This window comes from Bos grunniens, chromosome 5, assembly GCF_055505025.1.
Source record: "Bos grunniens cultivar Pamir isolate PY7600 chromosome 5, Bosgru_T2T1.0, whole genome shotgun sequence".
In the NCBI taxonomy this organism is placed as follows: Eukaryota; Metazoa; Chordata; class Mammalia; order Artiodactyla; family Bovidae; genus Bos; species Bos grunniens.
Genome location: NC_141169.1, coordinates 58698319 through 58719950, shown reverse-complemented (window position 1 = coordinate 58719950; position 21632 = coordinate 58698319). Strand labels below are relative to the sequence as shown.

The following is a 21632-nucleotide window of genomic DNA, read 5'->3' as shown; positions in this document are numbered from 1 at the left end:
ATATATATATATAAATATCTACTCATTATCTTGTATGAATGCAATGTTGTATTCAATTATGCTAATTCTAAAATTAATTAAATAATTTTTAAAGCTAAACAAAGTGAGTCTATTTGCAAGAAGCAGCATAATGGACTGAAATCAAATTCCTAAATGAGGAGCATGTTGCTTCTGAGAACGAATTAAGCATGTAAATACTGAGATTCCTTTAAAATAGCAAATGCTGATAAAACTGGAGAATTGGGTCCTTAATACATCAGGTATAAATCATTCCTGGGCTGAGGAGTATTGTTCAGAAATTTTAGTGCAGTAGCGGGGCCTTGAATTTTATACGATGCAGTGGACCAATTCTGATTAGAAAGTTCTATGAAAAGTTTTGTTTAGCCCATGTGAAAGCATTGTTTGAATTTCTTTCCCAGCATCAGGGTCTTTTCTGAATGAGTCAGTTCTTCACATCAGGTGGCCAAAGTATTGAAGCTTCAGCTTTAGCATCAAGACTGTTCCCAGGTCACTCAAATAGTAAAAACAAGATTAAGAAATTATTTGAAAAGGATAATTTTTGCAAAGCATGAACAATAGTACAGCTAAGGCACTGGTGGCTTTTTTATTACCATAATGTAAAAGAATGACTTGTTGACATGTTGTACTAACAATTAGGATGATAAAATTTGTATGCATCTGTTTCTATTACTCAACATTTGTGAGTATCCTATTCTACACTGAGGATTAGGGATACCACGGTGGCTGCCAGAATTTCAGAGGACTGTGACATAGATGTTAAAATTGATCCTGTAACTAGAATGGAAATAAAATTTCAGATGAATGCTTTTCATGAACATTCTGAAGATGAATTTAATGTAGAGTCCAGGGAAATGAAGTATGATTCAATCACTTTTCTACATCATGATTATTGATGATCAAGTAAAAGCTTTAAAATGTGCATCTGCTGCCTAATTCAGAGAAGGCAATGGCACCCCACTCCAGTACTCTTGCCTGGAAAATCCCATGGATGGAGGAGCCTGGTGGGCTGCAGTCCATGGGGTCGCTAAGAGTCAGACACAACTAAGCGACTTCACTTTCCCTTTTCACTTTCATGCATTGGAGAAGGAAATGGGAACCCACTCCAGTGTTCTTGCCTGGAGAATCCCAGGGACAGGGGAGCCTGGTGGGCTGCCGTCTATGGGGTTGCACAGAGTCGGACGTGACTGAAGCAAGTTAGCAGCAGCAGCAGCTGCTTCCTGATTCACTACTGTATTCTACATAGCTTGTTGAAATTTATTTTTATATTCTATTCCTCAGATTAAACACTTATAATCTATTAATACAGACTTCTTATGTATCTGAAGATAGTGATGAAAAATCATTCTGCAATAACAACATTCATCCTACTAGGATTAACAGACGACCCAAGACTACAGGTTTTTCTTTCAGCGTTTCTGTTTCTCACCTACACTTCCACTGTTGCTGGAAATCTAGTCATTATCCTCCTCACTCTGGTGAGCTCTCACCTTAAAACACCCATGTACTTTTTCCTTCAGAATTTCTCCATCTTAGAAATAATCTTTACAACTGTCTGTGTTCCTCGATTCCTGTACAGCATGACCACTGGAGACAAACGAGTGACCTATAATGCTTGTGCCATCCAGTTATTTTTTGTCATCCTCATCGGGGCAACAGAATTTTTTCTTCTAACTGCCATGTCCTATGACCGCTATGTGGCCATCTGCAAGCCCCTGCACTACAGCACCATCATGAGTGAAAAGGTCTGCACCATTCTGGTCCTTTGCTCTTGGCTGATTGGGTTAATTGTCATACTCCCACCACTTAGCCTGGGAGTTCAGCTAGATTTCTGTAACTCCAATCTCATTGATCACTTTGGCTGTGATGCATCTCCTCTTCTAAAGATTGTGTGCTCAGACACTCAATTTACAGAGCAACTTGTTTTAATCATGGCAGTGCTGACCCTGATACTCACACTAGTCTGTGTAATTGTGTCTTACATGTACATCATCAAGACTATTCTAACACTCCCTTCGGCTCAGCAAAGAAAAAAGGCTTTCTCTACTTGTTCCTCCCATATGATAGTAGTTTCCATCACTTATGGGAGTTGCATCTTTATCTATATCAAACCAGCAAAGGAAGGTGTGGCCATTAATAAGGTGGTGGCCCTTCTCAACACTTCCATTATCCCTTTGATGAACCCTTTCATTTATACTCTACGGAATAAGCAAGTCAAACAAGCCTTCAGGGACTCTATTAAAAAAACAGCATTTCTTTCCAAAAATTAGGTGACTAAAAATATTTTATAAAGTAAAAATATATATATATATTTCATCTTTTACTATGTGTTCTAATTCAGATCTACAGAGCAGAACTAAAGGTACAGTGTGATTAATCACTGAAATTTCTTTTTTATTTCTCTGAGAACCATGGCCTGAAAGAAGTGTTATGGCCTTAATTCTAATAGACCTTCATTCCTTATGGCTTACTTTCATAAGTAGGAATGAATATAGATTTCCAGAATCTATACAACCCCTCACCATCCTGATAGCTGAACCACAGAAAGATGTAACAAAAATATGAGATGGATTTTTTTCTGTTCAGTCCTCTAGTTTTACAGCTCTTTGGGGGCAAAATTATTTATCTTAGGATTCCTTCCTGATCTAGCATCCACTATCAAGAATAAAAAGTTGGCCTTCCCTGGTGGCTCAAGTGGTAAAGAATCTGCCTGCCAATGCAGGAGAGACAGGTTAGATCCCTGGTCTGGGAAGAACCCACATGTCGTGGTGCAACTAAGCCTGTGTGCCACAACTATTGAGCCTGTGCTCTAGAGCCCAGAAGCTACAACTACTGAGCCTACAAACTGAAATTACTGAAGCCTGTGCCCTAGAGCCTATGCTCTGCAACAAAGGAAGTCAAGGCAATGAGAAGCCTGTGCACCACAACGAAGAATAGCCCCCACTTGTTAGCGAAAAGCCTGCACAGCAACAAAGACCCAGCACAGCAAAAAACAAATAAATAAAAGAATAGGTAGATGAAATTTTTCTAATCTTGTTTTTTATAATGCACCCCACCTTGCTACAGACTAAAATGGAACTATTTCATTATACTTGATGTTAAACTGTTTTGATGTTTTAATTTTTTTATTTTTGGCATTACTGCCCTTTGTTTTGTTTTTTTTTTCCAGTTTCATTTATATATATATTAGCAAATAGCATTGGTATTAGCTTAAGTTATACAACATTATGATTTGATATATGTATATATTGAGAAATGGTTACCACAATAATTTTAGATAACATCTACCACCTCACATAATTACAGTTTCTATGTGATGAGATCACTTTAAGATGTTGTTTCTTGGCAACTTTTACATAAACTACAGAGTATTTTTAACTCAAGTCACCATAGTGTACATTACATCCTCAGGACATATTTATCTTATGACCAGAATTTTGTACCCTTGACACCCTTTACGCATTTCCCTCAGCCTTGGCCAACCACCAATCTGTTCTCTGTTCCTATGCATTTGATCTTTTTAGATTCCACACACAGGTGATATCATACAGTATTTGTCTTCCTTCCTCTGTTGTACTTATTTTCCTTAGCATAATGCCCTCAAGGTCCATCCATGTTGTCGAAATGGCAGAATTTCCTTCTTTTTATGATTGAATGATATTCCTTTCTATATATACCACCTCTTCTTTATCCATTCTAGACTATCTATGGATACTTAGGTTGTTTACATGTTTGGGGCTATTTTAAATAATGCCACAAGAAACTTGGGAGTGCAAATATCTCAATGAAATATGTAATTCCATTTCCTTCAATTACATAACCAGAAGAGGGACTACTGGATCATAATATACTTCTATTGTATATTATAAAGCTATTTTTATATTTAATATATATATTATAGTACTAAACAGAGTGCCAAGGTTCCCTTTTTCCACATACTTACCAATACTTATCTTTTTATTATAATTTTATTGTTATTGTTATTATAGCCATTCTAACAGGTCTGAGGTGAAATTTCATTGAAGTTTTGATTTGCATTTCCCTGATAATTAGTGATATTAAGCACCTTTTCATGTACCTGCTGGCTATTTTATATCTTCTTAGGAAAAATGTATATTCAAGTTCTCTGCCCATTTTTTGTTTAAGTTGTTGAGATATCTTTACTATTAAATTGTACAAGTTCCTTGTATATTTAGGCTAAGAACCCTTTTTCAGATATATGCTTGCAAACATTTTATCCCATTCCACAGGTTGTGTTTTCACTTTGTTTATTCTTTCCTTTTCAGTACAGAAGCTTTTTAGTTTGATTTAGCTTCTTATTTAATTTTGCTTTTGTTGCTTGAGCTTTTGGTGTCATAATCAAAAAAATCATTGCCATTATCAAGGAGCTTTCCCCCTACACTTTATTCTAAGAGTTTTACACATTCAGGTCTTAATATATAAGTCATAAATTAATTTTGATTTGATTTTTGTTTTTGTTTTGTGTGTGTGTGTGTCTTTAAAATTTTTATTTATACTTATTTTATTCAATTATCTTTTTTTAATTTTATTTTATTTTTAAAATTTACAATATTGTATTAGTTTTGCCAAATATCAAAATGAATCCACCACAGGTATACCTGTGTTCCCCATCCTGAACCCTCCTCCCTCCTCCCTCCCCATACCCTCTTTCTGGGTCGTCCCAGTGCACCAGCCCCAAGCATCCAGTATCATGCATCGAACCTGGACTGGCGACTCGTTTCATACATGATATTATACATGTTTCAATGGGTCTAGTTTCACTCTTTTGCATGTGGATATACAGCTTATCCCTTCATTTATTGAAGAGTCTATTATTTCCCCATTGTGGGTGACCACCTATTTTAGTCCTACAGACAGTATGGTCATCTAAACAACAATAAAGATCTCTTCAGATCAAACATTTCCACTCTTCTGGCCACTATGATAATGACACTTATTTTATCTGTTAGGTTTAAGTGATGCCACCTGATGCCTACACTACAGGTTTCCATCATTCCATTGAATTCAGGGAGCTCTTTTTGATAGCAATATTTCCCATTGTCATCCCTTGCCTTCAAAGAATATTCACTACAGAGTACTTCAGGAAGCCAAGTCTCCTCATCAACAATGTATTTCGCAGAAGCTGATGAATGGAATGTACCCTAGAACCTCCAGGGCCATTCTTATACAGTAGGCAAGGAAGTCTTACATAATAAATCTACTTCAGTATTCCAGTCTCCCTAAGTTTTTGGATGCATCCTCAATACCATAAAGAATAAGTTTTGGAATTTCAACTTCATCCAGTGTAGGGAGTCGATGGGTACTGGGGAAATGAACACATTTTCAATAGGTTTCCCATATTTTTCTACATTTTCTTCTTTTTGTCCCCCTTTTCTACAAGGATGGTGCTTAAAAATATTAATGTACATTTAATTTGCACATAGAGTCCTGTCCAAACATTTTAGAGGGCAGAACTTGAAAATATAAAACTGTTTCTAAATAATTTAAATATTAAATATTACCAGAATAAACTTAAAGATACTTCATAAAGATACAGATACATCCAGGCTTCCAGAAGGCAAAATCCATAATGTCTGACATAACAAAAATCACCAGACATTCAAAGAAGCTGAAACTCCAGCATATAATGAGAACAATGAATAAAAATGGACCCCCAAAATGACATAGATAATATAATTAAAATAGAATATAGCTAAAATAGCAATATAACTATACCCAGTAGGTTGAAGACTATAGAAAAAGAATATTTTAAGTAAAAATATTAAAATTATTTAAAATATTCAAATCAAACTTACAGATATTAAAACTGCACCATTAAGAAAAATAAGCATTGAGTAGTTTTAATATCAATTAAATATTACAGAAGAAAAATTTTGTTAACTGGAAGAAACAGCAATAAAAGTTCTCTACATAAAACATGCAAAGAAATAGATCATTAAGCAAAATTAACAGAGCATCAGGAAACTGTGAGATAAATTCAAGAGGCCTTATACGTTGTATAGAGTCTCCTTTTAAAACTAGAAAGGACTGAAAAAGTTTTTGAAGAAATGAGCAGGTGACATCAGCAAAATAGTGGAGTGAAAAATAACATTGTCTCTCCCCTTAAATCTACAACCAGTAAAACATCCACAATGCAACCCAAGAATATTCTAACCAGCAAAGTTATCATTCAGATATGGAGGAAAGCAAAGACTTTCCTAGACAAATAAAAGCTTAGGCAGTTCATCAACACTAGACCTACCTTATGCATGCATGCTAAGTCACTTCAGTCATGTCTTAATCTGTGCAACACTATGGACTATGTAGCTCACAAGCCTCCCCTGTCCATGGGACTCTCCAGGAAAGAATCCTGGAGTGGTTTTCTGTGCTCTTCTCCAGCAGATCTTTCACACTCAGGGATGGAACCCATGACTCTTACATCTCCTGCATTGGCAGATGGGTTCTTTACCACTAGCACCACCTGGGAAGCCCAGACCTGCCTTATAAAAATGATAAAGGGGGAAGGCTCATAGCAATGCAGGCATACCTCAAGAAACAAGAAAAAAGTCAAATAAATAACCTAACTCTACACCTAAAGCAAATAGAAAAGGAAGAAATGAAGGACCCCAGGGTTAGTAGAAGGAAAGAAATCTTTAAAAATAGGGCAGAAATAAATGCAAAAGAAACAAAAGAGACCATAGCAAAAATCAACAAAGCCAAAAGCTGTTTCTTTGAGAGGGTAAATAAAATTGACAAACCATTAGCCAAACTCATCAAGAAACAAAGGGAGAAAAATCAAATCAATAAAATTAGAAATGAAAATGGAGAGATCACAACAGACAACACAGAAATACAAAGGATCATAAGAGACTACTATCAGCAATTTTATGCCAATAAAACGGACAATGTGGAAGAAATGGAGAAATTCTTAGAAAAGTACAACTTTCCAAAATTGAACCAGGAAGAAATAGAAAATCTTAACAGGCCCATCACAAGCACGGAAATTGAAACTGTAATCAGAAATCTTCCAGCAAACAAAAGCCCAGGTCCAGACGGCTTCACAGCTGAATTCTACCAAAAATTTAGAGAAGAGCTAACACCTATCCTACTCAAACTCTTCCAGAAAATTGCAGGTGAAAGTAAACTTCCAAACTCATTCTATAAGGCCACCATCACCGTAATATCAAAACCTGACAAAGATGCCATAAAAAAAGAAAACTACAGGCCATTATCACTGATGAACATAGATGCAAAAATCCTTAATAAAATTCTAGCAATCAGAATCCAACAACACATTAAAAAGATCATACACCATGACCAAGTGGGCTTTATCCCAGGGATGAAAGGATTCTACAATATCCGCAAATCAATCACTGTAATACACCACATTAACAACTTGAAAAATATAAGCCATATGATTATCTCAATAGATGCAGAGAAAGCCTTTGACAAAATTCAACATCAGTTTATTATAAAAACTCTCCAAAAAGCAGGACTAGAAGGAACATACCTCAACATAATAAAACCTATGTATGACAAACTCACAGCAAACATTATCCTCAATGGTGAAAAATTGAAAACATTTCCCCTAAAGTCAGGAACAAGACAAGGGTGCCCACTCTTACCACTACTATTCAATATTTTTGGAGTTCAGGCCACAGCAATCAGAGCAGAAAAAGAAATAAAAGGAATCCAAATTGGAAAAGAAGTAAAACTCTCACTGTTTGCAGATGACATGATCCTCTACATAGAAAACCCTAAAGACTCCACCAGAATATTACTAGAGCTAATCAATGAATATAGTACAGTTGCAGGACATAAAATCAACACACAGAAATCCCTTGCATTCCTATACACTAACAATGAGAAAACAGAAAGAGAAATTAAGGAAACAATTCCATTCACCATTGCAACGGAAAGAATAAAATACTTAGGAATATATCTACCTAAAGAAACTAAAGACCTATATATAGAAAACTATAAAACACTGGTGAAAGAAATCAAACAGGACACTAATAGATGGAGAAATACACCATGTTCATGGTTTGGAAGAATCAATATAGTGCAAATGAGTATGTTACCCAAAGCAATCTATAGAGTCAATGCAATCCCTATCAAGCTACCAACGGTATTTTTCACAGAGCTAGGACAAGTAATTTCACAATTTGTATGGAAATACAAAAAACCTTGAATAGCCAAAGCAATCTTGAGAAAGAAGAATGGAACTGGAGGAATCAACCTGCCTGACTTCATGCTCTACTACAAAGCCACAGTCATCAAGACAGTATGGTACTGGCACAAAGACAGACATATGGATCAATGGAACAAAATAGAAAGCCTAGAGATAAATCCACGCACCTATGGACACCTTATCTTTGACAAAGGAGGCAAGAATATACAATGGATTAAAGACAATCTCTTTAACAAGTGGTGCTGGGAAAACTGGTCAACCACTTGTAAAAGACTGAAACTAGATCACTTTCTAACACCATAAACAAAAGTAAACTCAAAATGGATTAAAGATCTAAACGTAAGGCCAGAAACTATAAAACTCCTAGAGGAGAGCATAGGCAAAACATGCTCCGACATAAATCACAGCAGGATCCTCTATGACCCACCTACCAGAATATTGGAAATAAATGCAAAAATAAACAAAAGGTACCTAATTAAAATTAAAAGCTTCTTCACAACAAAGTGAAAGTTGCTCAGTCATGTCCGACTCTTTGCAACCCCATGGACTAGACAACCCATGGAATTCTCCAGGCTAGAATACTGGAGTGAGTAGCCTTTCCCTTCTCCTGGGGATCTCCCCAACCCAGGGATCAAACCCAAGTCTCCTGCATTGCAGTCAGATTCTTTACCAGCTGAGGCACAAATTCGTGACACGTTCCATATTTTTCCACGTCCAAGGAGCGGTGGCTGCGCAGGCACCGGAGGGCCTATTGGAGCTACTCCATGTTCAAGGTCAGGAAGGGCGGTGGTGAGGAGATACCCCTCGTCCAAAGTAAGGAGCAGCTCCTGCGCTTTGATGCAGCAGCCATGATAAGATACCCCACGTCCAAGGTAAGAGAAACCCAAGTAAGACTGTAGGTGTTATAAGAGGGTATTTGAGGGCAGACACACTGAAACTGTAATCACAGAAAACTAGTCAATCTAATCACACTATGACCACAGCCTTGTATAACTCAGTGAAACTAAGCCATGCCCTGTGGGGCAACCCAAGATAGGCGGGTCATGGTGGAGAGGTCTGACAGAATATGGTCCACTGGAGAAGGGAATGGCAAACCACTTCAGTGTTCTTGCTTTGAGAACCCCATGAACAGTATGAAAAGGCAAAATGATAGGATATTGAAAGAGGAAATCCCCAGGTCAGTAGGTGCCCAATATGCTACTGGAGATCAGTGGAGAAATAACTCCAGAAAGAATGAAGGGATTGAGCCAAAGCAAAAACGATACCCAGTTATGGATGGGACTGGTGATAGAAGCAATGTCCAATGCTGTAAAGAGCAATATTGCATAGGAACCTGGAATGTCAGGTCCATGAATCAAGGCAAATTGGAAGTAGTCAAACAGGAGATGGCAAGAGTTGACCATCGACATTCTAGCAATCAGCGAACTAAAATGGACTGGAATGGGTGAATTTAACTCAAATGACCATTATATCTACTAATGTGGGCAGGAATCCCTTAGTAGAAATGGGGTAGCCATCATGATCAACAAAAGAGTCCAAAATGCAGTACTTGGATGCAATCTTAAAAGTGACAGAATGATCTGTTTGTTTCCAAGGCAAACCATTCAATATCAAAGTAATCCAAGTCTATGCCCCAACCAGTAATGCTGAAGAAGCTGAAGTTGAACGGTTCTATGAAGACCTACATTTTAGAACTAACACCCAAAAAAAGATGTCCTTTTCATTATAGGGGACTGGAATGCAAAAGTAGGAAGTCAAGAAACACCTGGAGTAACATGCAAGTTTGCCCTTGGAATACAGAATGAATCAGGGCAAAGGCTAATAGAGTTTTGCCAAGAGAACACACTGGTCTTAGCAAACACCCTCTTCCAACAACACAAGAGACGGCTCTACACATGGACATCACCAAATGGTCAACACTGAAATCAGATTGATTATATTCTTGGCAGCCAAAGATGGAGAAGCTCTATACAATCAGCAAAAAAAAAAAAAGACTGGGAACTGTCTGTGGCTCAGATCATGAGCTCCTTATTGCCAAATTCAAACTGAAATTGAAGAAAGTAGGGAAAACCACTAGACCATTCAGGTATGACCGAAATCAAATCCCTTATGATTATACAGTGGAAGTGAGAACTAGATTTAAGGGACTGGATCTGATAGATAGAGTGCCTGATGAACTATGGACTGAGGTTCATGACATTATACAGGAGACAGGGATTAAGACCATCCCCATGAAAAAGAAATACTTAAAAGCAAAATGGCTGTCTGGGGAGGACTTACAAATAGATGTGAAAAGAAGAGAAGCAAAAAGCAAAGGAGAAAAGGAAAGATATAAGCATCTGAATGCAGAGTTCCAAAGAATAGAAAGAAAAGATAAGAAAGCCTTCCTCAGCGATCAACACAAAGAAATGAGGAAAACAACAGAATGGGAAAGACTAGAGATCACTTCAAGAAAATCAGAGATACCAAGGGAACATTTCATGCAAAGATCAGCTTGATAAAGGACAGAAATGGTATGGACCTAACAGAAGCAGAAGATATTAAGAAGAGGTGGCAAGAATACACAGAAGAACTATACAAAAAAAGAGCTTCATGACCAAGATAATAATGATGGTGTGATCACTAACCTAGCCAGATATCCTGGAATGTGAAGTCAAGTGGGCCTTAGAAAGCATCACTACGAACAAAGCTAGTGGAGGTGATGGAATTCCAGTTGAGCTATTTCAAATCCTGAAAGATGATGCTATGAAAGTGCTGCCCTCAATATGCCAGCAAATTTGGAAAACTCAGCAGTGGCCACAGCTGGAAAAGGTCAGTTTGCATTCCAATCCCAAAGAAAGGCAATGCCAAAGAATGCTCAAACTACTGCACAATTGCACTCATCTCACACGCTAGTAAAGTAATGCTCAAAATTCTCCAAGCCAGGCTTCAGCAATATGTGAACCGTGAACTTCCTGATGTTCAAGCTGGTTTTATAAAAGGCAGAAGAACCAGATATAAATTCCCAATATCCGCTGGATCAACGAAAAAGCAAGAGAATTTCAGAAAAACATCTATTTCTGCTTTATTGACTATGCCAAAGCCTTTGACTGTGTGGATCACAAGAAACTGTGGAAAATTCTTCAAGAGATGGGAATACCAGACAACCTGACCTGCCTCTTGAAAAACCTATATCCAGGTCAGGAAGCAACAGTTAGAACTGGACATGAAACAACAGACTAGTTCCAAATAGGAAAAGGAGTACATCAAGGCTGTATATTGTCACCCTGCTTATTTAACTTATATGCAGAGTACATCATGAGAAATGCTGGGCTGGAAGCACAAGCTGGAATCAAGATTGCCAGGAGAAATATCAATAACCTCAGATATGCAGATGACACCATCCTTATGGCAGAAAGTGAAGAGGAACTAAAAAGCCTCTTGATGAAAGTGAAAGAGGAGAGTGAAAAAGTTGGCTTAGAGCTCAACATTCAGAAAACGAAGATCATGGCATCTGGTTCCATCACTTCACAGAAAATAGATGGGGAAACAGTGGAAACAGTGTCAGACTTTTTTTTTTGGGGGGGGGGGGTCCAAAATCACTGCAGCCATGAAATGAAAAGACACTTACTCCTTGGAAGGAAAGTTATGACCAACCTATATAGCATATTGAAAAGCAGAGACATTACTTTGCCAACAAAGGTCCATCTAGTAAAGGCTATGGTTTCTCCAGTGGTCATCTATAGATGTGAGTTGAACTGTGAAGAAAGCTGAGCGCCAAAGAATTGATGCTTTTGAACTATGGTGTTGGAGAAGACACTTGAGAGTCCCTTGGACTGCAAAGAGATCCAACCAGTCCATTCTAAATGGGATCAGCCCTGGGTGTTCTTTGCTAAAGCTGAAACTCCAGTACTTTGGCCACGTCATGCAAAGAGTTGACTCATTGGAAAAGACTCTGATGCTGGGAGGGATTGGGGGCAGGAGGAGAAGGGGACGACAGAGGATGAGATGGCTGGATGGCATTACTGACTCGATGGCCATGAGTTTGAGTGAACTCCGGGAGTTGGTGATGGACAAGGAGGCCTGGCGTGCTGAGATTCATGGGGTCACAAAGCATCGGACAAAACTGAGCGACTGAACTGAACTGAACTGAACTGCACAACAAAGGATACTCTTAGCAAGGTGAAAAGACAGCCTTCATAATGGGAGAAAATAATAACAAACAAAGCAACAAAAAATTAATCTCAAAAATATAGGCATTGAAACATGTAAAATATCATGTAAGAAACGAGTTGCCAGTCCAGGTTCGATGCACGATACTGGATGCTTGGGGCTAGTGCACTGGGACGACCCAGAGGGATGGTATGGGGAGGGCGGAGGGAGGAGGGTTCAGGATAGAGAACACATGTATACTTGTGGTGGATTCATTTTGATATTTGGCAAAACTAATACAATTATGTAAAGTTTAAAAATAAAATTAAATTAAAAATAAATAAATAAATTCCCCCCAAAAAAAATATATACAAGCAACTCCTGCAGCTCAATTCCAGAAAAATAAATGGCCCAATCAAAAAATGGCCCAAAGAACTAAATAGACATTTCTCCAAAGAAGACATACAGATGGCTAACAAACACATGAAAAGATGCTCAACATCACTTATTATCAGAGAAATGCAAATCAAAACCACATGAGGTACCATTTCACACCAGTCAGAATGCCTGCTACCCAAAAGTCTACAAGCAGTAAAATCTGGAGAGGGTGTGGAGAAAAGGGAAACCTCTTACAATGTTAGTGGGAATGCAAACTAGTATAGCAATAGAAGTGCCGTATGACCTAGCAATCTCACTGCTGGGCTTACACACCAAAGAAACCAGAATTGAAAGAGACACATGTACCACAATGTTCATCACAGCACTGTTTATAATAGCCAGGGCATGGAAGCAACCTAGATGTCCATCAGCAGATGAATGGATAAGAAAGCTGTGGAACATATACACAATGGAGTATTACTCAGCCATTAAAAAGAATACATTTGAATCAGTTCTAATGAGGTGGATGAAACTGGAGCTGATTATACAGAGTGAAGTAAGCCAATAAGAAAAACACCAATACAGTATACTAACGCATATATATGGAATTTAGAAAGATGATAACAATAACCCTATATGCGAGACAGCAAAAGAGACACTGATGTATAGAACAGTCTTTTGGACTCTGTGGGAGAGGGCGAGGGTGGGATGATGTGGAAGAATGGCATTGAAACATGTATATCATATGTGAAATGAATCGCCAGTCCAAGTTCGATGCCTGATACAGGATGCTCGGGTCTGGTGCACTGGGATAACCCAGAGGGATGGTATGGGGAGGGAGGTGGAAGGGAGATTCAGGATGGGGAACACATGTACACCCGTGGTGGATTCATGTTGATGTATGGCAAAACCAATACAATATTTAAAGTAATTAGCCTCCAATTAAAATAAATAGATTTATATTTTTTAAAAAAAGAAATGATAAAAAGAGCTCTTCTACCAGAAACAAAAAGGCAAAAGCACACAAAACTTTTAGTAAGTTGATAAATAGAAAGAATCAGAAAATTGAAACTCTTTATCAGAATAGATTTTTAACCACTTGTTATAGCATAAGGGAAATTAGAAAAAAATAGCTATAGCTATTTCAATTTGGAAACAAACTCACCATATAAAAAGGGATAGTTTAAGACATCAAAACACAAAAAGGGAAGAAGAAAGGATGGAATCCATATAGGTTAAATAATGGTAAGATGCTATCAGTAGAGAAATGAGCTATTTTATCTCTGAGACATTTTATACAAACCCCATAGTAACAATAAAACATAAATCTAGAGCAGAGATGCAAAGCATAAAAAAAGAGAAACATCGTAGAAAAACTACCAAGCCAAAATGGCAGACAGAAACACAAGGGAAAAGAAATAAATGGAGACATAGAGCAACCAGAAAATAAAAGACAAAATGGCAGCACCAAGTACTCATCTATCAACGATCATCCTAAAGGTAACTGAATTCACCAATTGAATTCACCAATCAAAAGACATGGTGTGACTGGATAGATTAAAAAACAGGACCCAACTACATGCTGCCTCCAAGAGACACAGTTCAGCTTTAAAAACAAACACAAAGCTCAAAGTGAAAGAATGGAGAATGAATGGTCCAGGCAAATGACAACCAAAAGAAAGTTGTCAAGCCATACTCATATCAGGCAAAAATAGACTTTAAGCAAAAAAGTAACAAAAGGCAAAAATGGGCACTATCTACTGATCACTGGGACAATTCATCAGGAAGTCCATCTCTGCCATAGTCCATCAGGATGTTTTTCAAAAATGTACTATAAATACAAAGAGAAAGATCTTCTTTCTCCCCAGCTCATTCCTCTGCCAAGGAACATTTTCAATCACTCTCTCTCCATAGTGGGAGAAGTATGATGTGTCATGTCTATTCAGTGTGAGAAAACTGCATGGAGCAGTAGTGAGTGGCCTGAGGAGAGGAAATACCTGCCCCAGTAAAGGCAGCAAGACCACTCCTCTGCTGCATCATCTGACATGAGCATCAAGAATGAAAATGTCCAGAAATGACAGCAGAGATAGTCAAACAGAAAGCTTTGCTCAAGGTCACTGGACAGTAATTTGTTGTTCATTGTTCAGTCATGTCCAACACTTTGCAACCTTATGGACTGCAACACACCAGGCTTTCCTGTCCTTCACTATCTCCCAGAGTTTGCTCAAACTCATATCCATTGGGTCAGTGATACCACCCAATGATCTCATCCTCTGTCGCTCCATTCTCCTCCAGCCCTCAACATTTCCCAGTATCTGGACAATAATAAGCCAAAGCAAAACAAATAACATATCCTGGAAAGAGGCAACTTTTTGTCCAATAGTTGGAGTGAAAACTTTCCATTGCTTCAAATACCAAAGATCGTTTCATTGCCTACCAGAAAAATCATAAGTAGAAGATGAAAAAATGAAAATACAGGTCAAGTAGCCCTAGAATATCAAGTTTGATACTTAAATGCTAGTGAGTCTTCAATATCAAAACAAGCAACTAGGGTAGCGTGGAGGAAGAAGCAGGATCTTTGTACTCAGATAAACTTTTGTTCTAAACTTGCATCACCACTATAGGGCATCCTGATTATTCATTTCTCTTCTCCTTAATTTCCTCATCTGTAAAAAGAGGGTAAGAGTGTTTGTTTTTTTTTTTTTTTTTCACTTTAGCTGAGATTTATGTCAAAGATTAATACATATATATATATATAAACAATATATAAGGTGCTAAATCGATTTTCAAATTCTAGGAATAATCCTACGATTCAGCAAAGAAATCAAAACAGAATTCAGATGACATCAGACCACCCTCAGTGTCTCTGAGGACACTGTCTCCATTGCTACGTGTGTTTTTGCACTGTTGATTAAGCTTCCACCAATTCATTAGTACTTTGGAAACTAGGTCACCAAGGACTATTTTGTCATTCACTCAAATGTTCCCTGTGCACTGGTAGCATACTAAACATATAAAAGAAATGTTCCTATTACAGAATTTGTGGAGAAGATTGCCTCCCAACCCAGGAAGATCAAGTATACCCTAACAAAACTCAAGAGAAGTCTTCCTTTTCTCTGCACTATCTCTTTTCCCTTTGAACTAACAGAAGAACTTGGAACTCCAGGATCAGATGTCATTTTAGATTTGGCAAGGGAAAAGGAGACTGAGACAGGGATCTTTGTATGAGGAGCCATGAAAATCTAGATTTCTGTTGATTGTCAGATTTGCCTGTGAGAGGCTGTGTGTGTGTGTGTGTGTCCATCCATGCAGGTCTCTATGGAGAGTGAGACTGGGAGCTGAGGCAGGTGAAATGTGAGATTAGGAAAAGAAGTGAATAAAAGCTCCTCACTAACTCAGTGCTCCTCAGACTGTGGTTTCCTCAAAGGCTGCTACTTATAAAAATTGTCAGAAAATTGTCAGTGTTTAATTTGTCATGAAAGTCTTTTTTTCCATATTCCCTAACTATATGCAAAGGGTGAGTTCAGTCAAATCTTAAATGTGGGTTTTTAGTTCATTATAATTATGCAAAAGGTAATCAATACTCATTTCTACTATGTTGTGACTGTGGCAGGAAAATTCTAACTTCATGTTCCTTCAGAATAACAACATACTATCTCTCCAGTAAACCATTTTACCCATGTGCTAAGGGAGGGATTTCTGTTTCAAAAGCATGTCTGTGAACCCTGAGCAGTGCACCTCGATAACTCACCTAAGGTAAGTGATAATGCTGACGATTTTAGTAAAGAAAGAAAAGAACATAAAGAAACTGAATGAGCATAGAAAAATATGAATAGTTACATAATGCTAAGGAACAAACTTGGAGCAGTTATCATCCCAAATCTAAAGTGCGTTTTCACTTTTATCTATGTTACCACATCACTGAGTATGCACTACAGTGAAATGTTATCTTCCACTGGCTCAGACAGTAAAGTGTCTGTCTACAATGTGGGAGACCTTGGTTCGATCCCTGGGTTGGGAAGTTCCCTGGAGAAGGAAATGGCAACCCACTCCAGTACTCTTGTTTAGAAAATCCCACGGACAATAGAACCTGGTGTTCATGGGGTCACAAAGAGTCGGACACGACTGAGTGACTTCACTTTCACTGGTAGCCTGAAAACTCCTAGAGGGAAGAGATCCAGTTAATTGTTGGATCACCAGTCTCTGATATTATGCTCTTTATGTAATAGATGCCTATTAAGTATTTCTTTGTATGAGTAAGTGTAGATTATCTGAATAAACTGTGGACTTTATTTAATAATAATGTATCAGTACTAGTTCATTGGGCTTCCCTGGTAAATCAGTTGGTAAAGAATCCACCTGCAGAGTAGGAGACGGGGGTGATCAATGGGTTGGGAAGATCCCCTGGAGAAGAGAATGGTTACCCACTCTAGCATTCTTGCCTGAAGAATTCCATGGACAGAGGAGCCTGGTGGGTTGCAATTCATGGGGTCACAAAGAGCTGGACAGGACTGAGTGGCTATCACTTTTATTATAGTAACTTTATTCATTATAGTTCCAAACTGCAAACAACCCAAAAGTCCACCATGACTGAGCAGATTGAAAGGGACTATATATGCCAAACATATAGATGATTCTCAAAAACATCCTGAGTGGTAATCAGATTTAAAAGCTGGTTCCAATCATACAAAATTCTTGAAAACTAATTTATACTGACAAAAAGCAAATTAATGATTATTTGGGGGGCCAAGAGTAAAGGAATGGATTTAATTGCAAAGGGAAATGAGGGAGATTTTTTATGATGGAAATGCAATGTATCTTACATTGCATCTTGAGGTATCTTGGTTGTGGTGGTGGTTTCACAGATATATACATTTTTTCCAAACTCACTGAACTGCAAATCTTTTAATGATTGCAGATTATTATATATAAAAGAAAGAAAGAAAGAAAGATAGCACTAACTCATGTCCAACTCTTGTGACCCTATGGCCTGTAGCCTGCCAGCCTACTCTGTCCTTGGGATTTTCCAAGCAAAAATACTGGAACGGGTTGCCATTGCCTTCTCCAAGCATACCTTAATAAAACTGAAAAAAACACAATGGAGTATTACTCAGCCATTAAAAAGAATACATTTGAATCAGTTCTAATGAGGTGGATGAAACTGGAGCCTATTATACGGAGTGAAGTAAGCCAGAAGGAAAAATACCAATACAGTATACTAACGCATATATATGGAACTTAGAAAGATGGTAATGATAACCCTGTATACGAGACAGCAAAAGAGACACTGATGTATAGAACAGTCTTATGGACTCTGTGGGAGAGGGAGAGGGTGGGAAGATTTGGGAGAATGGCTTTGAAACATGTGAAATGTCATGTATGAAACGAGATGCCAGTCCAGGTTCAATGCACGATGCTGGATGCTTGGGGCTGGTGCACTGGGACGACCCAGAGGGATGGTATGGGGAGGGAGGAGGGAGGAGGGTTCAGGATGGGGAACACATGTATACCTGTGGTGGATTCATTTTGATATTTGGCAAAACTAATACAATTATGTAAGGTTTAAAAATAAAATAAAATTAATTAAAAAAAAAAAAAGAAAGAAAAAAAAAAACAATCCCAAATCCTAAATATCAGCAAATCTTATGCAGCATTTCTCATATAGTTAACACTACTTACCCACCAACTCAGATGTATGTTCTTTGAGTTGTTCTTTCAAAAGAATGATGCAATAAGAACTAGCACTTTTAACTGAATGTGCTGCTGTTAAAATTTGGCATAACAAATAAGATGATCAACATAAAATACCAATTAAATATTTGTCCAAGCCCATGGACATTGAACACCAAGAATGAACCATAAAGTAAACTAACAGACTGAGTGATTGTGATGTGTCAAGTTCATCAGTTATAACAAATGTACAGCTCTGGCGGGGGTTGTTGATAATGGAGCAGGGGAAGCTGTGCATATGTGGAGGCAAGAGGTATATGGGACATTTCTGTACCTTCCCCTCAATTTTGCTGTGAACACAAAATTGCCCTAAAGACATGTTTTGATTTAAAACACACACCATACATAAATTTTAAAAAATGTAAAGGCAAAAAAATAAATAAATAAAACACACACCAAAAAAGTACTAATAAGATTTTTCTTGGTTTTGAAAATGGACCATTTTGGTGTAGGGTGGAGAAGCAAAGAAAGAAGAGGTTGGGCAGAAAAACTTCAAAAATGACATCCTGGTCCTCCGGGATGAGGGCAAATAAAATCTAAGCCACAAGGCAATATTGTTAAGAAGCTGCATGTCAGATTTATGGCTTTTTAACTTGCTGCTGCTGCTGCTAAGTCACTTCAGTCGTGTCCGACCCCATAGACGGCCCCCTACCAGGCTCCCCCGTCCCTGGGATTCTCCAGGCAAGAACAATGGAGTGGGTTGCCATTTCCTTCTCCAATGCATGAAAGTGAAAAGTGAAAATGAAGTCGCTAAGCCGTGTCCAACTCTTAGCGGCATCATGGACTGCAGCCTACCAGACTCCTTCATTCATGGGATTTTCTAGGCAAGAGTACTGGAGTGGGGTGCCATTGCCTTCTCCGTCTCTTTTTAAGTATACTTTCTTTTTCTAATGTTTATTTGTTTGTTTATTAATTTATCTGGCTGCCCTGGTCTTAGTTGCAGCATGTGGGCTCTTCATCGTGGCATGTGGGATGCTGGCATCCCTAGTTCAGTTCAGTTCAGTTCATTTCAGTCGCTTGGTCGTGTCTGACTCTTTGCGACCCCATGGATTGCAGCACGCCAGGCCTCCCTGTCCATCACCAACTCTCGGAGTTAACTCAGACTCACATCCATCGAGTCAGTGATGCCACCCAGCCATCTCATCCTCTGTTGTCCCCTTTTCCTCCTGCCCCCAATCCCTCCCAGCATCAGAATCTTTTCCAATGAGTCAACTCTTCGCATGAGGTGGCCAAAGTACTAACCAGGGATCAAACCCAGGACCCCTGCATGCTCAGAGTCTTAACCACTGGACCACCAGAAAGAAAGAAAGAAAAGTGAAGTTGCTCAGTCGTGTCCGACTCTTTGCCACCGCATGGACTGTAGCCCACTAGGCTCCTCCGCCCATAGCATTTTCCAGGCATAAATACTGGAGTGGGTTGCCATTTCCTTCTCCAGGGGATCTTCCTGACCCAGGGATCGAACCCGGGTCTCCCGAACTTTAGGCACATAACCATCTGAGTTACGTCCTAAATATTCTTCCTGTTTGGAGAACTAGAGGTGGAAGATTCGCAATAGATATTTCTTGTAAATGTCTCAGTAGGATGTCAAAGTCGCTGTTAACAAACTGATTATTAAGTAAAAGAGAAAAACTGCATGTGAACTGGCTTGCTGGGATATTTCATTCGTATTCTAATATTAGGTTCTTATGACATTTGTTTCTTCAGGTGGATTCACTCTTGACTTGACAGGAGGCAGTGATGAGAAATCATACAACAATAACATCATTCATCCTCCTGGGACTGACAGATGACCCAAAACTACAAGTTCTGCTTTTTGTATTTTTGTTTCTCACCTACATGTTGAGTGTGGCTTGGAACCTCATCATTATCACCCTCACACTTTTGGATTCCCATCTCAAAACGCCCATGTATTATTTCCTCCGAAATTTCTCTGTCTTGGAAGTCTCATTCACCACGGTCTGTATCCCCAGATTCCTGTATTCTATGGCAACTGGAGATAATACTGTTACCTACAATGCTTGTGCCACCCAATTATTTTTTGTTGTCCTCTTTGCAGCAACTGAATTTTTTCTCCTTGCAGCCATGTCTTATGACCGCTACATGGCCATTTGTGAACCCCTGCGCTACACCACTATCATGAACAACAGAGTCTGCACTGCCCTCGTTCTCTGCTGTTGGTTGGCTGGCCTGTTGATCATCCTCCCACCTCTTGGCATGGGCCTCCAGCTGGAATTCTGTGACTCGAATGTGATTGATCATTTTGTCTGTGATACGTCTCCTATTTTACAGATAACTTGCTCAGACACAGTCTTAATAGAGAGAATTGCTTTGAGCTTTGCTGTGCTGACACTCATTTTTACCTTACTGTGTGTGGTCCTCTCCTATACATACATCGTCAAGACCATTCTAAGATTCTCTTCTGCCCAACAAAGGCAAAAGGCTTTTTCCACCTGTTCTTCCCACATTATTGTGGTTTCCATCACCTATGGCAGCTGCATCTTCATCTACATCAAGCCTTCAGCAAAGGAATGAGTGGCCTTCAACAAAGTGGTGTCTGTGCTCACAACTTCAGTTGCCCCTTTGCTTAATCCATTCGTCTACACACTTCGAAACAAACAAGTGAAAGAGGCCTTTAAACACACAATAAAACAAGTTGTATTTCTCACAAAGAAGTAAGAGACTATTAGTGTTTTGAGACCAAGGTAAATTAAATTTAAATCTTAATAACTCAGAAGTAACAATTGTGAATTTGCCAAATAAACGGTTTCTTTCTTTTTTTTTTAATTAAATTTATTTATTTTAATTAGAGGCTAATTACTTTACAATACTGTACTGGTTTTGCCATACATCATCATGAATCCGCCATGGGTGTATACATGTTCCCAATCCTGAGCTCCCCTCCCACCTCCCTCCCCATACCATCCCTCTGTGTCATCCTAGTGCACTAGCCCCAAGCTTCCTGTATCCTGCATCGAACCTGGACTGGCGATTTGTTTCTTATATGACATTATACATGTTTCAATGCCATTCTCCCAAATCATTCCCCGCCCCCGCCACAGAGTCCAAAAGACTGTTCTATACATCTGTGTCTCTTTTACTGTCTCACATACAAGGTTATCATTACCATCTTTCTAAATTCCATATATATGCATTAGTATACTGTATTGGTGTTTTTCTTTCTGGT

General features: G+C 38.6%; 1 protein-coding gene and 1 pseudogene across 1 annotated transcript; both read left to right on the top strand.

The window, feature by feature from the left end:
- Window positions 1–1334: 1334 nt before the first annotated feature.
- Window positions 1335–2288, top strand: LOC147372103 (olfactory receptor 6C2-like). Its single transcript, XM_086403594.1, has one exon. It carries the CDS (start codon window positions 1335–1337, stop codon window positions 2286–2288), a length of 954 nt encoding a protein of 317 aa, XP_086259720.1.
- A 17858-nt stretch (window positions 2289–20146) lies between these two features.
- Window positions 20147–21124, top strand: LOC147372102 (olfactory receptor 6C2-like; annotated as a pseudogene).
- The last annotated feature ends 508 nt before the right edge of the window (window positions 21125–21632 follow it).

What these genes read in the sequence shown, in the direction of transcription:
- LOC147372103 (XM_086403594.1), top strand. Translation starts at nt 1,335, where the DNA reads ATGTATCTGAAGATAGTGATGAAAAATCATTCTGCAATAACAACATTC.